The 20129-nt window shown below is 46.0% G+C and overlaps 1 protein-coding gene across 11 annotated transcripts in view; it reads right to left on the bottom strand.

Moving 5' to 3' along the window:
• The window catches only part of Il34 (interleukin 34), a 58959-nt gene that overhangs the window by 6263 nt on the left and 32567 nt on the right, over nucleotides 1-20129 (bottom strand). For 4 of the 11 annotated variants that reach the window (XM_074055694.1, XM_074055699.1, XM_074055698.1 and 1 more), the window contains exons 2-3: nucleotides 6092-6509; nucleotides 508-728 (exon numbers count right to left, since the gene is read on the bottom strand). In XM_074055694.1, the coding sequence (XP_073911795.1) occupies nucleotides 508-728; nucleotides 6092-6119 (249 nt within the window). In that variant the 5' untranslated portion in view covers nucleotides 6120-6509. Of the gene's footprint in view, nucleotides 1-507; nucleotides 729-6091; nucleotides 6510-6610; nucleotides 6881-20129 lie in introns of those variants that run through there. The other 7 variants (XM_074055700.1, XM_074055702.1, XM_074055701.1 and 4 more) reach the window with 4 other exon arrangements.

The following is a 20129-nucleotide window of genomic DNA, read 5'->3' as shown; positions in this document are numbered from 1 at the left end:
TTTTATTTTTTTTGCTGGCACTGGGGTTTGAACTCAGAGCCTCACACTTGCTAAGCAGGCACTCTACCTCTTGAGCCACTCCATCAGCCCTATGGTATAGGAATTGTATCTCAATAAGATTGTTTAAGAAAATAGATATATAGAGCCACACACTTGCAATCCCAGCACATGGGAGGTAGAGGCAGGAGGATTGTGAGTTCAAGGCCAGCCTGGGCTACATAACAAGATCCTAAAACAAAACAAAACAAACATAAAGAGCCATGTGGGCATCTCCACTTTCCAAAAAGAACCAAATGTTCCAGTTTGTAGGACTTTATTTCTCCTGCTACTAAACGCCTGGAGTTTCCCAAGGTCTTCCTGAAGTTCCTTCCTGAGTCATAGGGTGAGCACGAAGTGGAGGTGGGCTCAAAGGTCAGGCCGAGGAGGAGGGATGGGGCCATAGGAGATGATGGGAGGGGGTGATAAGTGCAAACCAGGCACCCTGATGGAGAAGGGATCTAGGATAACCTTGGTGCTAACACAGGTCCAAGAGTTCTGTGCCAGGTGAGCCATGGGAGTTGGGAACAGGGTCACGGCTGGTGCCTGTGTGGTTACCATGTACTGAAGCCGGTTCTTGTACTGCAGCTTGACCCGCAGGTAGCCGGTAACATCACACTCCTTATTCTGGGTCAAGGACCACACCTCCAAACTGTCGCTCCTCAAAGCCATGCCAAGGAGAATCCCAAGATCTGTGGACCACACCCAACAAGAGCCCATGAGCATCAGGCACTGTGTTCACATTGCCTTTGATGTGCAAAGCCATTTTCAAGGGTTACAAGTACCAGTGGGAGAAGTGGGAGCAGGTGTAAAGAGCCCTGAGGAGGCCTTGCCACCCAGAATCTGAATGCTCTCCTGGGTTCTGGGCTTCAGAACATTAAGGACAGGCAGGCATGGCCAGTCCAGGTGGTGATCCACGCCCACCACACCCCTGGCCAGCAGAGTCCCCAGAGAGGCACCAAAGGCTGCTCTCCAATCTCCCCAACCTCTGCCTTATGGGGTAGGCACAATCTCTTCCAAGGTAAACAGCCCCTTGTCTAGGAGTGACATATTTTCCAAATCTGTTGCTGGATTTTTTTGTGTCTAGGGATTCAGATATAGACTCTAGTTCCAACTCTAAAAATGACTCTTTGGTGACTCAAGTGACCTTCTTTCCTGCTCTATCTGACCTTGGCATTCCTCTACATTAAATGTAGTATCTTCCAGTTTAGTAGCTCTGGGACACTTCATACTCTTTGTACCTGCAACAACTGAGTGGCTGTCTTTTAAACATTACCAGTCTTTACCACTGGAGGTCACTGTGACCTCAAAAACAACCTTTGTGATTTGTGCATAACTGAACAGGAAAAAAAAAGAATTTGCGATAAATACGAATAGGGGTTAAATGTATCAGAAAAAAAGAACAAAACATTTAAAAGGGAAAGATGAGTCCAAAACATCAACATCACTAATAAGAAAGAAATTCACATTAAAACAATTCGATACCATTTTTCATCTAAGAAAATGGAAAGTTTTGTGGAGTTTTTTGGTGATTTGTTTTGTTTTGTTTTTTTTGTGGTACTGGGGTTTGAACTCAGAGCCTATACTTTGAGCTGTTCCACCAGCCCTGTTTTGTGATGGGTTTTTTTCAAGATAGGGTCTCTCGAACTACTTTGTCTGGTCTGACTTTGAACCTCGATCTTCCTGACCTCTGCCTTCTGACTAGCTACAATTACAGGCCTGAGCCTTCAGCACATGGCAATTTTTTTTTTTTTGCAGTACTGGGGCTTGAACTCAGGGTTTCACCCTTTCTAGGCAAGTGCTCTATCACTTGAACCACTACACCAGCCCATATTTTGTTTTAATAATCCTGCCAAAGTACTAAGACAGGTGATCTCAGACTAGTAGAAATTTTGAAACAAAAATTATTAATTAATTTAATCAAGTTTATATCCTCCAACCCACTAAGTCTTACAAATGTCCACATCCTTTTGACCCACAAAAATCATAATTTGGAAGGAAAACAAGAGATACATAGGAAGGATTTATGGTAAGTACACTATGTAGATACACATGAAGATAGAATAATGAAACCCACCAAACACTGTTTGAAGGGGGGAATGGAAATATAACAGAGAGAAGGGGGAAGATTTATAAACAAAACTTGCATTGCAGCATTATTTTATAATAGTGACAATCTATACGTGGCCAAGACATTCCGTAATAATGAATGTAGCCAATAAAAATCACATTGTCAAGAAATGTTCATGGTAGTTTACCTGATGAGAAAAATACTTACGCTATGCTTAGTGACATTTTTAACAAGCATGATACAAGGCTGGGGGAGGGGCTTAAGTGGTAGAGCACCTGCCTAGTAAGTGTGAGGCCCTGAGCTCAATCCCTAGAACCACCAAAAAAACCCGCATGAACCCACACTATCTGAAGAACTTGAATTTTGTTAATTGCTGAAATGTGTGTTTGGAAAATGTGGTAGAAAGAAATGCACTGAATTCCTATTTCCATAGGGATTTATATTCTGTAGAACTTTTTAATGCTCTACAGTGAGTAGTAGTAGTATAGACAAAAGCAACAATTATCCTTTCTGCAAAGATAGCCAGGCAGGCTTGTCACCTCCCTGATCCATCTGTTATAAGTAGGAATCACTGCTCGGACTTCCCCCACTCACTTTCTAGCACCTTGAAGACTTTTGTCCTTACACTCCCACTGGCCTGGGCCACAGTACCTGTTTGTTCACTTCCCCTCTTGCTCCAGTCCCACTCTGCTTGGTCCTTTACCCTTGCAGGACCCCTTGGTAGGAATGCCCTCCTTCAGCCTGATCCTCAGGCCCTACTCACACCCTGTGCCTCCTATAGGTTGTAGCCACCGCCCTTCACCTCCACAAAACTCTAGCAATCACATTTTTGCAAGGTGGCAAATTTGCAATATGTCTTGCACTTCCTTTCCTTCTCTCTTCCCATGAATCTGACATGAAATTGGGCCAAAGGAACACAAAGCAAGCCAGTGTTTCCCGTCCCCCTTTGACATCAGCTTGCTTTCTGTCTTTATCTCTGAGTCATAACACCTCTCAGCCTGGCACCCACCCCCAAAGGTCAAGATCATTCCTGCAGTGGTCTAGTCCATTTGCCCCTGCACCGCCCTCCCCCTCACACTGAAGCTTCTTTCAAAGTCTCACTGGGACTCTTCTCCAGACCCCTAGGGTCTCCCCTGACTACCCCAGCCCCCACCAACCTGTGTCTCCAGCACCACCTGCCAAGTTCACTCATTATCTGACCGGAACCACTTGGTAGGTGAATCCCTAATGCTGGCCTTGTGGACTGAACACCTTCCACCTGAGTTGTGGAATTGGCCCCAGCAGTGGAAGCAGGAGGGTCATCTGAATCCCCCTGGAGAACTGGTTATGGTATCAATAGCCCAATCCAACCCCAGTCTCTGACTCAGAGGTGTGGGGTAGAGCCAGAGAATGTGCCTTTGTACCAAACTCCCGGGTGAAGCTGGAGCCACTGGACCAGGGACACACGACAACCATGAAGCTAGAGCAACAGCTGCAAGCTGTTGTCCTAAGAACTACAGCTGGTTCACAGGAATTGTACATAAAAATCCAAATCTCTATCTTTTCTTGTTAAAAAAGGGTTTCTGTCCACACTTAATCTTCTTTCCCATGTGGCCATCACCCCAGGCTGTTCATTCCACCCCCAAGTCCTGCCCTAGAGACTGTGTCTCTGTCTGGGGCCTTTGGGACCTGCCAACTGTGATCTCAATGCAGGTGCCTACAACACCTCAGCCTAGCACAGTGGGCACCCAGGCTGCCCTGGAAACCTTGTCCATGGGTGACCTGCCTTCCTCCAGACAGAACACCCTTCCTCCAAGTCTACAGCTAGGCTTCCATTTCAAATTTTAAGATTATTTTCTTATGCCTCCATCAGCAGCAACAGGTGAACAAACAGGAACAGCACAGTCACAACCTCAAGTCCCCTCACTCTGAACCCTAGGAGTCACACAGTCAGTACTTGCCCAACCCTTGTCAGAAGACCCTGGCTCTTCCTCCTCTCCCCACCCCACCCCCAGACATGAGAACCAGCAAGACAGAAGCAGAGGCTGGAGACTGGAGTAAGACTTTTCCTGTCAGGTCCCTGGCCTGGGTGATAGTGGGGGAGGGGGAACTGTGTCCTCCTCAAGATGGCCCAAGGGGCCATTTGTACAGGACAAATGAGGCTTGTCACTACCACACCCAGCAGACAAATCTGAGCCTGTGTCATGGGTTGAATGTCATACATACACACACACACAATTTATATCCACCTGGAACCTTGGAATGTGACCTTATTTGGAAATGATATTATTGTAATATTAACTCGTTATTAGTGTAATGATTAATTACATCTTTGGAGAGATAATTAAGTGGAGGGTCTCAAGATGAAGCCATCCTGGATTTAGGGAAGGACCTAAACCCAATGACTGGTGCCCTGGTAAGAAGACACACAGAGAGAACGGTCATGTAAAGACTGAGGGGCAAATTCAAGTGATCCTGCCACAAGCCAATGAACACTAGGAGCCCCCCAAAGCTGGGAGAGGCAGGAAGGACCCTCCCCTGAAGCCTTCAGAGGGCGTGCGGCCTTGTGACACTCTGATTTCAGACTTCTCATCTCCAGAACTGGAGAAAATACATTTCTGTTGTTCTAAGCCACCAATTTACACAGTGGGCCAATGTCCCCCAGCTCCCTAGCCCTCTGCCAGGCAGCCTCTACCCTGCACCCCTCCTTCTCCCTCACCCCCTTCCAATCCTTGCCACATCCTAAGAGTGGCCTTCCAGAGCTTCTCCCCACCACCTTATCTTTCGAATCTCACTTCCCCTAGGAGACTAACCCTGGTCACCTCCTGCTCCAAAGGCAACTCCAAGTGGAGAAACTTCCAACCACGGCCCCTACCGCCGCCTCCCAGGACTTCCTGTTGTATGGTGAAGCAGACACTGCCTGGAGTTCAAGGCCTCAGTCACCTGGGCCACGTCTTTCTAGCTTGGCCTCTTCCAGTCCCACCACTGAGCCTTTGCCCACACAGTTCCCTCTGCCTGGAACACAGTTCTCTCTACCCCAAGTCTGCATATGAGTAAGAACCACCCGGCCTGACCTCTGAGACCACTTCAAGTGGCGCCTCTCCCGTGCTATTTCTCCTGCTCCTCAAAGCCTGGAAGCTTCTAGAACTTTGTGTCTGGTAAGGTCTTTTGCCCGTTCTGAGTGTCTGACCCTTTCCAGTGTCTCCCCACAAGGGCCAGGTGCATCTGGCTTTTCTCTGAACCCCCAAGGGCCCTAGACCCCGCCCTCAATTGCCTAGCACACAGTTCCTGGAGACCTAATTCCCAGCCAGGTGGTGGAGACTGAGAGGCACAAGGCGGGCGAGGTCCTCATCATGACAGTCAATCTCCAAACTCACCACCAGAGAAGTGAGTTGAGTCTGGGAGTCTACAGGGGTCTTGGGCTGGCCTCCCACCCAGCAGGCATGAAAGCCCTCTGTGTCCTGTTCTTTTTTCTGACTTAACTTATTTTTCTTTTTACCAGCAATGCTATTATCTTTCTACTTTTACAATTTTTTTGTCCTGTTATGGAGGGAGGTTAAAGGGGAATGGCTACCTTCTCCAGGGCCCTGGCTACGTGGGTCCCATTATCTGGGTCCTTGACCCTCGTGCCACCCCCCACCCCGGGCCACACCCAGGGAAGATGGAAATCCTCTCTGTCACCTCTGGCCTGCCCTGCTCCCCAGTGCCAATGAGTCTCTAAAGATGAGATGCTGCCATCCACCCCAGTGTCTGCCCCATCCTCTAGTACTGACTGCACCCACCCAGGCAGGGCCTCATGCCTCACTTGCCCATCTGAGTGTGGAGTCAGTAGCAGGCAGGGCAGAGGGCAGTCATGGAGTCTCCATCCCCAAGGCCGCCTGCAACCCAGCTGGAAAGCATCTCAACCAAACCGGCAAGAACATCCTTGTTGTCACGGTTACCACAGAGCTCCCCCCCAGGGCCAAGGCCTCCCAGGGCGGGTCCCCAGGGACCCCCAGTACTCACAGTGCAGCCAGGCGAGTCCCCAGGGCATGGTGGTGCACAGGGTTTCCCCAAGAGCAGAGGTGCTGTCCCCAGTGGTGTGTCCACAGAGGCCTGAGAAGGGCCTACATGGCCTCAGGTTAGCAAAGGTGGCCACCAAATCCAGGAAGGGCTGACCCCAGAGGAGCAGCGGGGCAGCAGCAAAAGGGCAGGTGCTCCTGGGGCAGCAGCCACCCTATCTGCCTGGCAGGATGGAGGCCAGCCAGAGAACAGTGGCTGCCAATTCCATCTTAGCCCAGGAGCTGGTGTGAGACAGCAGCCTCGGGGTCTCCTTCCTTCCAGGGAGGAGGAAGAGAGAGTCCCTAGCAGGCCCCTCGGAATCTGGGGCTGGGTGGCGCTTTCTCTGATTTCTCCGACTGCAGCTGCTCAGTGTGAAGTCTGGCTGTGGAAAAAGAAGGAGGAGAGAAACTGATTATGTAAGAGCAGGGCTGCCACTCAGCCACCAGCCAGGCACAGAGGACCCTCTGCGCACACTGCACCCACCGCCTGTGCCGGGACACCGGGTCCTGGTTGCTGGCCATGCAGGGACACGAGCTCACACATAACATAGGACTCCAGGGCACCGGAGCATCTGCCTGGAGCCAAAGAGTGAGCTACGATTGTGATGACACGACACAGCCTGGCAGCTTTGGGCCGGAACAAAAGCCACTGGAGGAATGCACAAACAGTGACTACCAGGCCAGGAGGCTGCCTGGAGGAGGCGAGATGCCAGGTGAAGTCCGGAGTTTCTCAAGCTGCAGGGATGGCTGAAATACAGTAGCTGCTTTGCCCTGTGCTTACCTTCAGTCTTAGTCCCAGTCTTATGTCACCCCCAATTTGATTCCCCTGTCAGGTATAATACTGGGAGTCTAGTTAAGTTTGAATTTCAAATAAACAAATACTCTTTCTAGTAAGTACTTCATAATTTTTTTAGCATAAGTATGTCCCAAATATTGCTTGTGATATACTTATGTCAAAAAAAAGTATTCAAAAAAAGTAGCAGAGTATAGTGGGACACACCTACATTCCCAGCACTCAGGAGATTGAGGCAAGAGAACTTCCAGATCAAGGCCAGTGAGACCCTGCCTCTAAAAATAAACATCGGCAAAAGTGTGAGAGCTTGCCAGTGGTCATCCCCAAGAGCTGCCACCCTCACGGGGCCCAGCATTCTCTCAGAGCCATCCCATCCATCCCTCCTTGGGCTCTGTGAGGTTTGGAACATTGTCCCCATTGTACAGATGAAGCTGAGTTGGCAGTGCTAGTGCTGAAATTCAGTCTGACTCAGTTCTGTTCCATCTCCTCAGGCCTTCCTTATTTCCCCTCTGGTCAGGGGAAAACATATGGTTTGGGGGTCCTCTCCTTTGTGACATCCATGGTGTCCCCAAAGAATATACCAGAGTGCTAGTCCTTGGGCTGGGGGTATAGCTCAGTGGTAGAGTGTTCACTTAGCTTGCATGAAGCCCTGAGTTTGATTTCTAGCACTGAAAATAAAAAGGGGGGGGGGCAGGGGAGAGAAATGACCCAAGCCTTGTATGCACATATGAATAATAAAACAATTAAAAAAAGGTGGGGAGGAAGAGATGCTGGTGGCTCACATCTGTAATACTAGCTATTTAGGAGGCTGAGATGGGGAGGATTGAAGTTTGAAGCCAGCCCAGGCAAATAGTTCGTGAGACCCCATCTCCAAAATAAGCAGAGCAAAACGGACTGGAGGTGTGGTTCAAGCAGTAGAGCACCTGGATTGCAAGCTTGAAGCCGTAAATTCAAACCCCAGTCCCACCAAAAAAAAAAAAAAAAAGAGTGCTGCCCCACCCCCACTCTGAGCGTCTCAGCAGGGTAGGCAGTGCCCCGTGAACCTCAACGTCATCACCACCTCCCCTCCTCTATCCTCTCTCTCTCTCTCTCTCTCTCTCTCTCTCTCTCTGTCTTTCAGTACTGTGGTTTAAACTCAGGGCCTTCACCTTGAGCCACTTCACCTTCACCAGCCCTTTTTTGTGATGGGTTTTTCAAGATAGGGTCTCTCGAGCTAGTTACCTGGGCTGGCTTCGAACCGTGATTCCCCTGATCTCTGCTTCCTGAGTAGCTGGGATTACAGGCGTGAGCCACCAGCACCTGGCCTACCCTCTCTTTTCTTGTTCCTCTTCCTCTTCCCCCAGCTCAGTCTGGAAACTCCCACACCATCACACCATCACTACAAATACTACCCAAACTATACCTCTATGTTGTTACTTTTTTCAGGTTTATAGAAATATAATTTATATAGGGAAAATTCACCTTTTTTCAGCATGCGATTGTAAACATTTTGACAAATTCATAGAGCCATGTTACCACCATAACAACCAAGATATAAAACCTTTCCACCAACCCAAAATGTCCTCCCACCACTCTGCAGTGAATGCCTCTTCCTGCCCCAGCACCAGGCAATAACCATCTGTTTTTCTGTCCAGCACTTTTTTCCAGAATGTCACAGAAATGCAATCCTTTTGCATCTCGCTTCTTTCCCTCGACCTGCTATATTTGTGCTCAGCCATGTCACTGCACGTGTTAGTACTTCCCTCCTTTTCTTTGCTCAGTAGTAGTCCATTGTGTAGACAGATCACTGCTTGTTTGCCCACCAGTTGAAGGGCACCTGGGTTGTTCCCAGCTTTTGATGATAACGAATAAAGCCACTGGAGCCTCAGCTTTATTCAGGGCCTTGGTTTATTCAGGTTTTGGTGTGGATAAACATTTCCATCTTTCTTGGGCCTATCTGTAACTTTGAGTTACAACCCTTCAGACAAGCTGAGCTCTGCATGCACCTCAGGAGGTTGGGCTGCCTGCCACCCCGACTGCATCTCTCAGCTCTGCTGTGCACAGGACTGGGGGTCACACAGCCTAGGCCCCCCACACACAGGCACACACCACAATAAGGCTTTTCATCTGTCTCACAGACTCTCGTGGCAGAGTCGTCACTCAGAAAGGCCCCTAGCACTGAACCCCACCACGTGTCCTGGACTACTGTCACCCCCTGAGGGAAAAGCCAAGGAAGCAAGAAATAGGGTCATGGTTACCTCCATGTCATACTTAATTATTGAGTCCTAAGCCTGTCCACAATTTGTGGTCCCAGTCTGAGCCCCACCAAAATGGGGAAGTGGGAGAAATCCCAGGAAAGCCACCAAGAGGGAGATACATGATAACAGATGCTAGAGCTGAGGGGAGCACAGAGGAAATTGGTCCTATGGCAGAGGCTGGAGATGGAACTGGCCCAAAGGCCTCAGCGCCTGGCAAATGAGGCCTAACCATGGACCTTTTAACTTCTGTCCCCAAGACAGGGCCAAACCTGCCTCTGTCTCTTTCTCCTTCTCTGTCTCTGTCTCTCTCTGTCTGGGTGGGGGGGATGGAAGTGGATGAAGAATTTGGAAAACCGCCTCTTCTACCCCACCCCACCCCATCCCTGGGGCTTTTAGTATCACTGGGAAACTCCTGCAGGGAAATGTTGTATAAAAAGTAAAAGTGGGCGTAGTATGCTACATAGTTCAGTGGTGAAGAGCATTTTCAAAGTCATAGAAACAAATCAAAGTGACTATCAGTTTCACCAAATCATGACTTAAGGTCCTGAGAGGACCAGGGTCAGGCAGCGGGCAGGTGTGTGGTAGGAAGGGAACAGATAAGGGTCACAACGAAGATGCAGCAACATGAACTGCTATTTAGAAGATAGGTAGGTAATTGGGTGCTTTTGTTTGGGATTTTTTTGTTTTGTTTTTCTTTTTTTCTTTGTGTGTGTGTGTGTGTGTGTGTGTGTGTGTGTGGTGTTGGGGACAGAACCCAGGGCCTTAAGTACAGAACCCCTGAGCTACATCCCTAACCTTGATCATCGTTTTTAAGTTGGAATTCCCGTGTCTGAGAACAGAAGGGAGCAGGCAGAGCCCTGTCGTTTATAATGTCAAATGGAGCTATCTTATTCTTTAATTCAGGTGCAGATACAACTTGGATTCAAAAATTAAAACTAAATTTTATAAAAAAGGAATTTCTATTGCTGGACCTGTATAGAGATGTCCACCCAAGTCAGGCAGCAAGAACCTGCTCACCCTGGGGCTTCACTGTCCTTTCCAAAGCCATCTACTTTGGTCCTTCCATCCTTGCCTGAGAACCAAGACCACCGCCCCCAAGGGAGGGCACAAAGAAACCCAACTTGGAATCACAGCAGTTCAACTTGAGAGGCTGTGCCTCAGCCCAGAAGAGGAGATATAGTTAAGTGATCAGGACACAGAGGGACTCCAAATGTCCAATTGCCCCAAAATATAGACACTGGAAACAACACATGTTATTTTTTAAGAACAGAAGACTGACTGGAAGTTAACAGGTCCAAGTTGGGCTCTGCTGTTCCAGGGACTGGGTTTAGCTAATCTAGACTGGGGTTGGCTAATCCCGGCTAATCTCTGGTGATCGGGGCTGATCTTGGTTGATCCAGGCTAGCCTTGCTCATGCTGGTGGATTAGCAGGGTACTGGTTGGTCTAGGTAGGCATCATCTGAAATGACATCCTCCTGTAGGCTCGCCTAAGCTAGTTCTCACAGTAGGTCTCAAGAAAGACAGCAAATGAGTCAAGGTCCATTGAATCCTGACTCAAAACAATCACACACACTTACCTCCTTCCCATAGTAGGAATAAGCTCTACTTCACACTTGCAAAGCAGGTGATTTACCACTTGAGCCACACCTCCAGTCCATTTTGGTTTGGTTATTTTGGAGATGGAATCTCTTGGTATTTACCTGGACTGGCCCTTAACTCTCAGTCCTCCTGACTTCAGCCTCCCAAGCAGCTAGGATTACAGGCATGAGCCACCAGCACCCAGCTAAGCTCCACCTCTTGGTGAAGTAACCGCATAATGTCATCCCAAAGGACATGGTGGGTGAGTGTGAAGAATTGGGACCATGTTTGCAACGCAGCTATTACACCTACCTGAAACATTCTTCTCCCCAAAGAGGCCAGGCCTGACCTAAGCATCCCAGGTGACAGAGTATTGGGTCACCTACCCAGCCCAGTATTGGGTCACTTCCCTATAAGTAAAACAGGGCCAGAAAGGCCTCAGAGCTATTCCATACAACCCCACATCCTAGAGATGAGAAAACAGAGACCTGGTAGGGGTGGGAAACTGGACCAAAGCCACAGGGCCTCCAGACCTCCCAGCACATTCTCCTCCTGTGAACCAAGCCATGACCCCTTAAGAATATAGGAGGCTCAGGAAGCATTGCCAGATGATCCTACACAGGGAGGAAGTGGAAGAAAATTAGACTGAGTTTAAGTCACAAACAAAAGCAGACATAAAAACTATTAGTTCTGATTAATTCCATCAGCCCACGATGTGTATTTCTGAGGCACATTCTACCCATCACCCCTGTCCTAGCAGTGAAAACAAGATTTCAGCTCTGGAGCTCATGAGTTAATGCACTAGCCACTCCTGTCCACATACAAGATGTCTGTCTCAGTCTAAGAGGTGACCTGGCTAGTGCCCTCTGTGCAAATCCAATCTGCAAACAAATCTCTACTCCTCCACCCCTTGAAGTGAGCACTTGACTTGCTCTGACCAATGGGACAGAAACTTATGCATTGGGGTTTGCACCTCTGCTGCTGGGAAGGCTTTGTACCACGTAAGTAATCCAGGCAGCCTCCCAGAGGAGGAGGTGTTTCTGAGTGAGGCCATCCTAGACTAGCTGGACCCAACTAAGTCAGCGCAGCATCTCAGTCAACCCACAGAGTTTTGAGAAATGGTTTGTTCGGTTTAAGACACTCAAATTTGGGCTGATTTTTTATGTAGCAAAAGCTAGCTGATGTAACATAAAGGTCATCTCTGCAGATGACCAATCCCAATCCAAAGTACGTTCTGCTTGTGGTTCAGGTGGGTTCCCTTCTAGGAATGAAGATCAGTCCCAGGTCAGGAAGCCTTTGGGGACAAGGATGGGCTACCATTGCCCTAGGGCCCAGATCCTAATTTTCTGTTGGAAATGAAACTTTCTAGAACTTTGAACTAATGAGGCTTTTAAATTATTCTGCTGTGTTTGATTTTGTGGGTTTTTTTTTTTCTTGTGGTATTGGGGTTTGAACTCAGGGCCTTGCACTTGCTGGGCAGGCACTGTACCTCTTGAGCCACATCCCCAGCCCTAGGTTTTCTTTTCTTTTCTTTTCTTCTTTTTTGAAACTTGTCAGACAAACCCAAACAAGATAGAACACTTCAATGGACCCCCATAGAGCCATTCCTTAGCTTCAAATCATCAGTATTCTAACATTCCAGTTCACTCACTCCCCACAGAGTATTTTAAAGCACTCACCAGCATGCAAATGGTGTGAGCCACCAGCACTTGGCTCCAGCCCAAGTTTTTGACTCTGATGTCCCAAGTGTCATAGCTAAGAAACCATTGCCTAATTCAAAGGTCATGAAGACATATATCTACTCTTATTCTGAAAGTTTTGTAGTCTTATCTCCTACATTTAGGTCTTTGATCCATTTTGAGTTAATTTTTATATATGGTATGAAGTAAGAATCCAACTCCATTCTTTCTTTTTGTTTATTTTTTGGAGGTACTGGGGTTTGAACTCAGAGCTTCATGCTTGCTAGGCAGGAGCTCTACAACTTGAGTCACTCCATCAGCCCTTTTTTGTGTTGAGTAGTTTTGACACAGGGTCCTATGACCTGTGTGCCCAGGCTGGCTTTGAACTTCGATCCTCCTGATCTCTGCCTCACAAGTAACTAGGAATACAGGTGTGAGCCACTGGCACCTGGCCCAACACCATTCTTAATGGGTGGGGCTATTCAGTTGTCCCAACATCATTTTTGAAAAGACTGTTATTTCCCCATTGAAAATTCTTGGCACCCTTGTCAAAAACCAGTCAATCATACACACGAAGATTTTCTTCTAGACTCTTAATTCCATTCCTTTTTTTTTTTAAATGTTTTTGGGACAGAGTCTCACTGTATAGTCCAGACTCAAGACATTCCTGCCTCAGCCTCCTGAGTGCTCCATTCCTGATCTATATATCTGTCCTTATGTCAGTACTACACTGTCTTGAGTTCTGTAGCTTTGTAGTAAATTTTGATTCTTAGGACTTCTTAAATCTATAATAACTCACTTTCCCTTTTCTCCCCGTGTATTAGTTGAAGCTTAGTTCCTAGTCCTCTGATTTCTCACACTCTGGATTTGGTATTTGGCTGATTGCATCCTTGGAATGTCATTTAACATTTTTTAATCTCTAGTTTCTAGTATTTAGGTTAAAAGCTTCACTGGGCTCGAGTGTAATTTTAATAAGGGTGTTGAGAACTTCCTGTCCCATCACAGCAGGAGGTACAGCATGTCTGCTTGTCCCACCTCAATGAGCCAATGTCATGCTTTTTCTCTCTGATCTACCCATTACAAATGTCCCAACAAATCTTATCTTTCATCAGACACTTATTATAGTCTTGATTTGGCATTTCATTAGATGGTGACTTCCTGATTCTATCTTTCCATCTACATTTATTATTGTGATTCTTGTAGAAAGTAGAACTTTCCCTCCTCATCTGTTTGCTTATCTTCAAGTTTAGTCTACATATAAAACACAGAAGAAAAGTTGGATTCATTCCTTTTTCCAGTTCCTCTCCAGAGATTTAAGATAAGGATATTTAGTATCATTGGAAATATTCAATTTAAAAAAAAATTTTTTTTGGTGGGACTGGAGTTTGAGCTCTGGGTTTCTCACTTGCAAAGCAGGTGCTCTACTACTTGAGTCACACCTTCTGTCCATTTTGCTCTGGTTATTTTGGAGATGGGATCTTGTAAACTATTTGTCCAGGCTATCCTCAAACTGCAATCTTCCCTATCTCAGTCTCCCAAGTAGCTAGGATTACAGATATGAGTCAATGACACCTAAAAATTTTTCATTTTTTTTACAGTTTATTAATCACCTCATGAAAAACCCACACAATCATCACAGCTAAGTCACTGAGGATGTTTACTTTCTTTTGCCAGTTCAAGTATTAGCCTTTGCAGTGCCTGAATTTCTTCATTTTGTTTTTGTATTCCTTTCCTGCTCCCTTTTTGTTTATTTTTTGTGGTGCCAGAGATCAAACACAGGGCCTTGCACAGGCTAGGCAAGTGCTTTACCACTGAGCCATATCCCCCACCTCACCTTTCACCGTTTTCTTCTGGTCTCATCCAGGCCATGTCTTATGAGTCTATGTTTGGGTTCTTGACCACAGGAACTATAAATCATGCCCAAGCCACACTCAAATGGGTTCTCAATCCAACTACAAAAATCTGGTTTTAACTGAGCGCTGATGGCTCATGCTCGTAGTCCTAGCTACTTGAGAGACTGAGATCAGGAGGACCCAGATTCAAAGCCAGCATGGGGAAACAGTTCATGAGACCTCCATCTCCAAAATAATCACAGCAAAATGGACTGGCTGCATGGCTCAAGCAGTACAGCATCTGCTTTGCAAGCATGAAGCCCTGAGTTCAAACACCAGTCTCACACACACACAAAAAGAAAATTGTGGTCTTACACATTTTGGCTAATTTTTCCCAAATTTCTTCTCAGGTAATGTTACCTGTCCAGTGTGAAGGACATCAATGACCATTTGTTTCCTTTAAAGCAATTAATTGATTGTGACCTTCCTGGTCCAGACAGTTACTGTGTCATTTATGATGGTAGGTGGTCTCTCATTATTATTTATATATTTCAATTCACTGAAATTATTTTTAAGTCAGGTTTATCAAGTTACAACTGATGTGCAGAAAAGCTTACCCTTGAAGTGTACAGTTTGATGTATACAAGTAATATATGACAGCTCCTTCAAGATATAGAACATATAGGGCCAGCCTTAGTAGAGCATGCCTATAATTCTAGCCAGTTAGGAGGCAGAGGTGGAGGATCAAGACCCAAGACTGGCCTCAGCAAAAACTCAAAAAACAAACTAAGAAGCAAAAGAGAAAAAGGACTGGAGCATGGGTCCCCACTCTCCACTGATCTAGCTTTGGTCCCTAGAGTTTTTTCTAGAATGTTATATAAATAGAATCATATAGAGTGTTGTCCTTTCTGTCCTGTTTTCTTTCACTTGGCTAATGCTTTTGGGATTCACTCACGTTGAGGGGATCAGTGGTGTGTTCCTTTTATGGTTGCATAGTAACCCATTGTACTGCAGTTGGGTTATCCATTCATCACCTGCCAGATGTCAGAGATGCTTCCAGATTTGTGCAGTTATGAAGAAAACTGCCATGTACATTTGTGCACAGGTTGTTATAGTTTGGGTATGATTCGAGTTTGTCTCCCAAGGGAAATTAGAAGCTCGGTCTCCAGTGTGGAAATGCTAGGAGATGGTGGAATCTTTGCGATGTGGAGCCAAGTCTAAGGTAACTAAGTCGGGGGATCCCAGTTTGTTCCCAGGAGAGCAGATCGCTATGAAAGAGCAAGACTGACCCCTTTCCACTCCCAGGTGTCCTGTCCTGCCACATGGTCTCTCCCTCCCACCCATGCTCCTGCCATCATGATGCCAATCACCATGAAATCCTCACCAGAACACAGCCGATGCTGCTGCATTTTGCCCTTGAGCCTCCAAAACTGTGAGCTAAATAAACCTATTTTCTCTATACAGTACTCAGCCTCAGGTATTTTATACTGGAAAATGGGCTGACACACATGTCTTTCCATGAACATATATTTTTTTTCTCTTGGATAAATACCTAGGGTTGAGTTATTAGGTCATGTGACAGCTGGAGAATTAACTATAAGAAACTGCCAAGCTATTTTCCAAAGTGACTATTTATTATACTCTTTTAGGTGCAATTATTTAATCATTAAACTAATGAGAACTCCTTCTAGTACGTTTCTGTCCTTTTGACATGACTCCAGTAATAGTCAATAATTTCCTTTCTTTGTGACATCACAGAAGTTTCCATGTTCTTCTTGTACATTTTCAGCCTCAACTTGATATTATATATTTTTCCAGGAGCATTTTTGGTGATGAATGGTTCTTAGATTCCACAGCCTGGGGACATGGAGGGCTCATCATGACAGGGTTGTCACTGTTTATAGGCCTTTTCAGGTGGCAAACTCAAACTTTTAAATTTTATTATTTATTTTTTGGCAGCACTAGGGTTTGAACTCAGGACTTCACACTTGCTAGGCAGGCGCTCTAGTGCTTGCGCCAAGCCTCCAGCTCAAATTCATATTTTTTAAAGATAAAAATAAATCTTTGGGCAGGGCAAGGTGGCTCACACCTGTAATCCTAGCTATTTGGGACTTGATGATTGGGAGAATTGCGGTTCAAGGCCAGCCTGGGCAGAAAAGAGAGACCCCATTTCAACCAATAAAAGCTGGGTGTGGTGGTACACCCCTGTCGTCCCAGATATGTGGGAAGTATAGATAGGAGGATTGCAGTCCAGGTCAGCTCAGGCATAAATGCAAGACTCTGTTAGAAAAATACAAAAAAAAAAATTGCTGGGGGTGTGGCTCAAGTGGTTGAGCACCAATCTAGCAAGTGAAGCCTTGAGTTCAAATCCTTGTACCACAAAATAAAGTATAGGTTTGAAAGAAATTTTTTATTTTAAAATAAAAAACAAGGGCTGTGGATATAGCTAAGAGGCAGAGTGACGAGACCCCACGTTCGATCCTCAACACCACAAATATAAATAACAGATACAGAAGATACAAAGCAAACGTGTAGATCAATTAATTATTATAAGACACTCACACCTTACAACTACCATCCAGTCAAGAAATAGAACCTGCCCAGCTATCCCAGAAGCTTCCATGTGCCCCATCCCAATCCCAGCTACCCCACCACCCCATAAAGTAACCACTGTCCCAACAATCACCAAAATCACCTTATTGGGATTCTTTGTGGTTTTATCAACTAATTGTGCCACCCTGAATGCTACAGTTTCATTTTTATAATTTTTCCTTTATTCTATGTGTTTTCTCCTCCATCCAGTTCTTTCTCTTACAAGTTTTCTGATAAAGAAGATGTAGGATGTGTTTAAAGTGTCTTTAATTAAGAGGCCATTAGGCAGGACAGCTTCCTGGCTTTTTTTTTAGCAGCACTGGGGTTTGAACTCTGCCTCATGCTTGCTAGGCAGGCACTCTAACACTTGAGCCATGCCCCCACCTTAGCTCCATGGATTCAAGTTCCTATGCAAACCCACGCCCAAGTGAACAGCAAGCTAAGAGACTTATCAGAAACCTGTCAACTCACCTCTTACCACAGGCTTGACCAATCAGAAACCAACAATTAATCCCTAACTACAGACTCTTCCAGCCACCTCTAACTGGATTCTTTCCACTTCAGCCCATCAAGTCCATCTTCTTCATCTTTCTTCTAGATTTGGCCTATACAAGTTTGTTGCCCACACTGCTATGTGGAACTCTCTGAACTTCTGGGTTTGAGTGCTGCCTGATTCAACAATCACAATTAGCTCAAATAAACTCCATTACATCTATTTGGACAGGCTGAGGCAGCAAGGTGGCAAGTTCGAGACCAACCTGGGCTACAGAGTGACACTCTGTCTCAAAATAAATAAATAAATAATTTAAAAAGCCAGGTGCCGATGGCTTACACCTGTAATCCTAGCCACTCAGGAGGCAGAGATCAGGAAGATCACAGTTTGAAGACAGCCTGAGCAAATAATTGATAAGACTCTATCTTGAAAAGTAAGCAACACAAAATAGGACTGCCAGAGTGTCTCAAGTGGCAGATCACCTGGTTCAAACCCCAGTGTCACCACCAAAAAACAAACAAAAAAACCCCACTCTATTTTGTATAAAGTTTTCCTTTTAGCAAGTATCCCCATCTAAGCTTTGCTGATTGCAGAACTGTGCTGCAGTTCCACATTCCTCTGCCCTCTCTCGGTCAGCCTGGTGGCTGGATCGGACTCCAGCTCAGACCCTTGTCGTGACTACTCGTGCTGCTGTGTTCTTTTACTTGGAAGCACATACTCTATCTGGTTTTACTCTGCTGGTGTTGGCAGCTGCAGCCGCAGAATGCATGGGTCCATTAACTCATCGAGGGTTGCTGAATGCCATCGTCTCATTCATCTTGCTTTCTGGTTGAGTCTTTGTTCCCAAGAGAATATTTGACCATCTCTGGAGATGTTTTTGGGGGTGGTCCTGACTGGGGCTGAGGGTGCTACTGGTATCTAATGGGTAGAGGTCAAGGATACTGCTAAATTATCCTACACTGCATAGGACAGCTCCCACAACAAAGAATGTTCTAGTCCAAATGTCAATAGTGCCAACACTGAGCAACCACATTCTAGAGAAATGAGAAAAGGTGAAAAAGTACTAAAAAGTAATTTCCTCACTATAAAATCAGGTTGAGCATGGGACTACATACCTGTAATCCCAGCTACTTGGGAGGTAGAGACAAGAAGACTGAGGTCCAAGGTCAGCCTGGGCTACTAGTGAGACCTCAACTTAAAAAAACAAAACAAAAGAAAAAGGTGGGGCACTCATGCTACTCAGGAGGCAGAGATCAGGAGGATTGTAGTTCAAAGCCAACCTGGGCAAATGGTTCACAAGACCCTATCTTGAAAACACCCAACACAAAATAGGGCTGGTGGAGTGGCCCAGGTGGTACAGTGCCTGCCTAGCAAGTGGGAAGCCCTGAGTTCAAACCTCAGTGCTGCCAAAAAAAAAAAGACACCAACTCCAAAGCTGGACAGCCTGTATTGCCTCTTCATCTGTAAAATGGGCTCAGTATGAAATTCTAACCTCAAGGGTTATGGAAGGAACTGGGTTTCCATACTCAGGCTTAAAACATGAGCAGGTACACAGAATGCACTCTGAATAGTCACTACTTTTAGCATTACACACTATCAATAACAGTAAAGAGGGGTTTCGAGAAAACTTAAGCTTTTTTTTAACTTTTGAACTATTTCCTTAATGCTGCTGCTTTTGCAACATCAGTAGAGATCTGTGAGGAAAATACTTTAAAAGTAAGAAAGAGAAGGAAGAAAAGAGAGAGGGAGAGAAGAAAGAAAGAAGGCCAGGGTGGGAATAATCAATGGGGCCCTTGAATGTTTTAAACAGCTTCTGCTTCAGGGAAACCACTGATGTCCTTCTGAAGAACTCCAGCTTCTGACCTCTGACCTCCAACATTTCACCTGTGACGAGCAAGGGGACCCAAAGCAAAACAGAAGGTTATAAGGAATGCACACTGAAAAATAGGGACAGTGGGCAAAGCGGCTTCAGCAGGCCTTTGTGCCTGAAAGTTTCCCTGGAGAAGCAGAATGAAAAGGAAAACTAAGCAAAAAGGAGGAAGCCACCAGCTGGGAGTCTTCAGCACCAGTGAGGACTCTGTGGACCAAAACCTCTGCAGAGAGTTCATCCTCTCTATGCACCAAAAAACCACCATCACCAAGAAAATAAGTGTCTGAGCTCCCAAGGATGTGGAGCAACCAGAACTCACAGATTGTTAGAAGAATGGTGAAACACACAGTTAAACACACAGGCTGAGGCCAGGGGCTCATGCCTGTAAATTCTAGTTATTCAGGAGACAGAGATCGCTGGAGGATGGCAGTTCAAGGCCAGCCCAGGCAAATAGTTCAAGAGACCCTATCTCAAAAACATCAAACAACAACAACAAAAAAAGGGTTGGTGGAGTGGATTGAGTGGTAGAGCACCTGCCTAGCAAGCATGAGGCCCTGAGTTCAAACCCCAGTACCACCACCACCAAAAAAAAGGAAATACAGGGAGAATACTATGTGACTATAGACAGGAGGTGATATGTCTCCAAGTCAAAGACAACCAGGAACTGTGCAAGAAGATGGGGAAGCTCCTCCCCTAGGTCCTTCCAAGAGATCCAGGCCCTGTCTACACACTTATGCTGGATTTCTTGCTCCCAGACGTGAAAGAGAGCCCAGCTCTGTTGTTATAATAAGCCATCGAGTTTGCAGAACTTCACTATGGTCACCTGAGGAAACTAAGATACCACCAAACCGGATGCTTAGGATCTATGAGTTTTATTTTAAGTAAACTATACTCCAAATTTAAAAATAGAAAAGGAGCTCAGAGGACAC

This window comes from Castor canadensis, chromosome 15 (assembly GCF_047511655.1).
Source record: "Castor canadensis chromosome 15, mCasCan1.hap1v2, whole genome shotgun sequence".
In the NCBI taxonomy this organism is placed as follows: Eukaryota; Metazoa; Chordata; class Mammalia; order Rodentia; family Castoridae; genus Castor; species Castor canadensis.
Note: the sequence above shows the minus strand (reverse complement) of the source record. Positions and strands in the feature narration are given on the sequence as shown.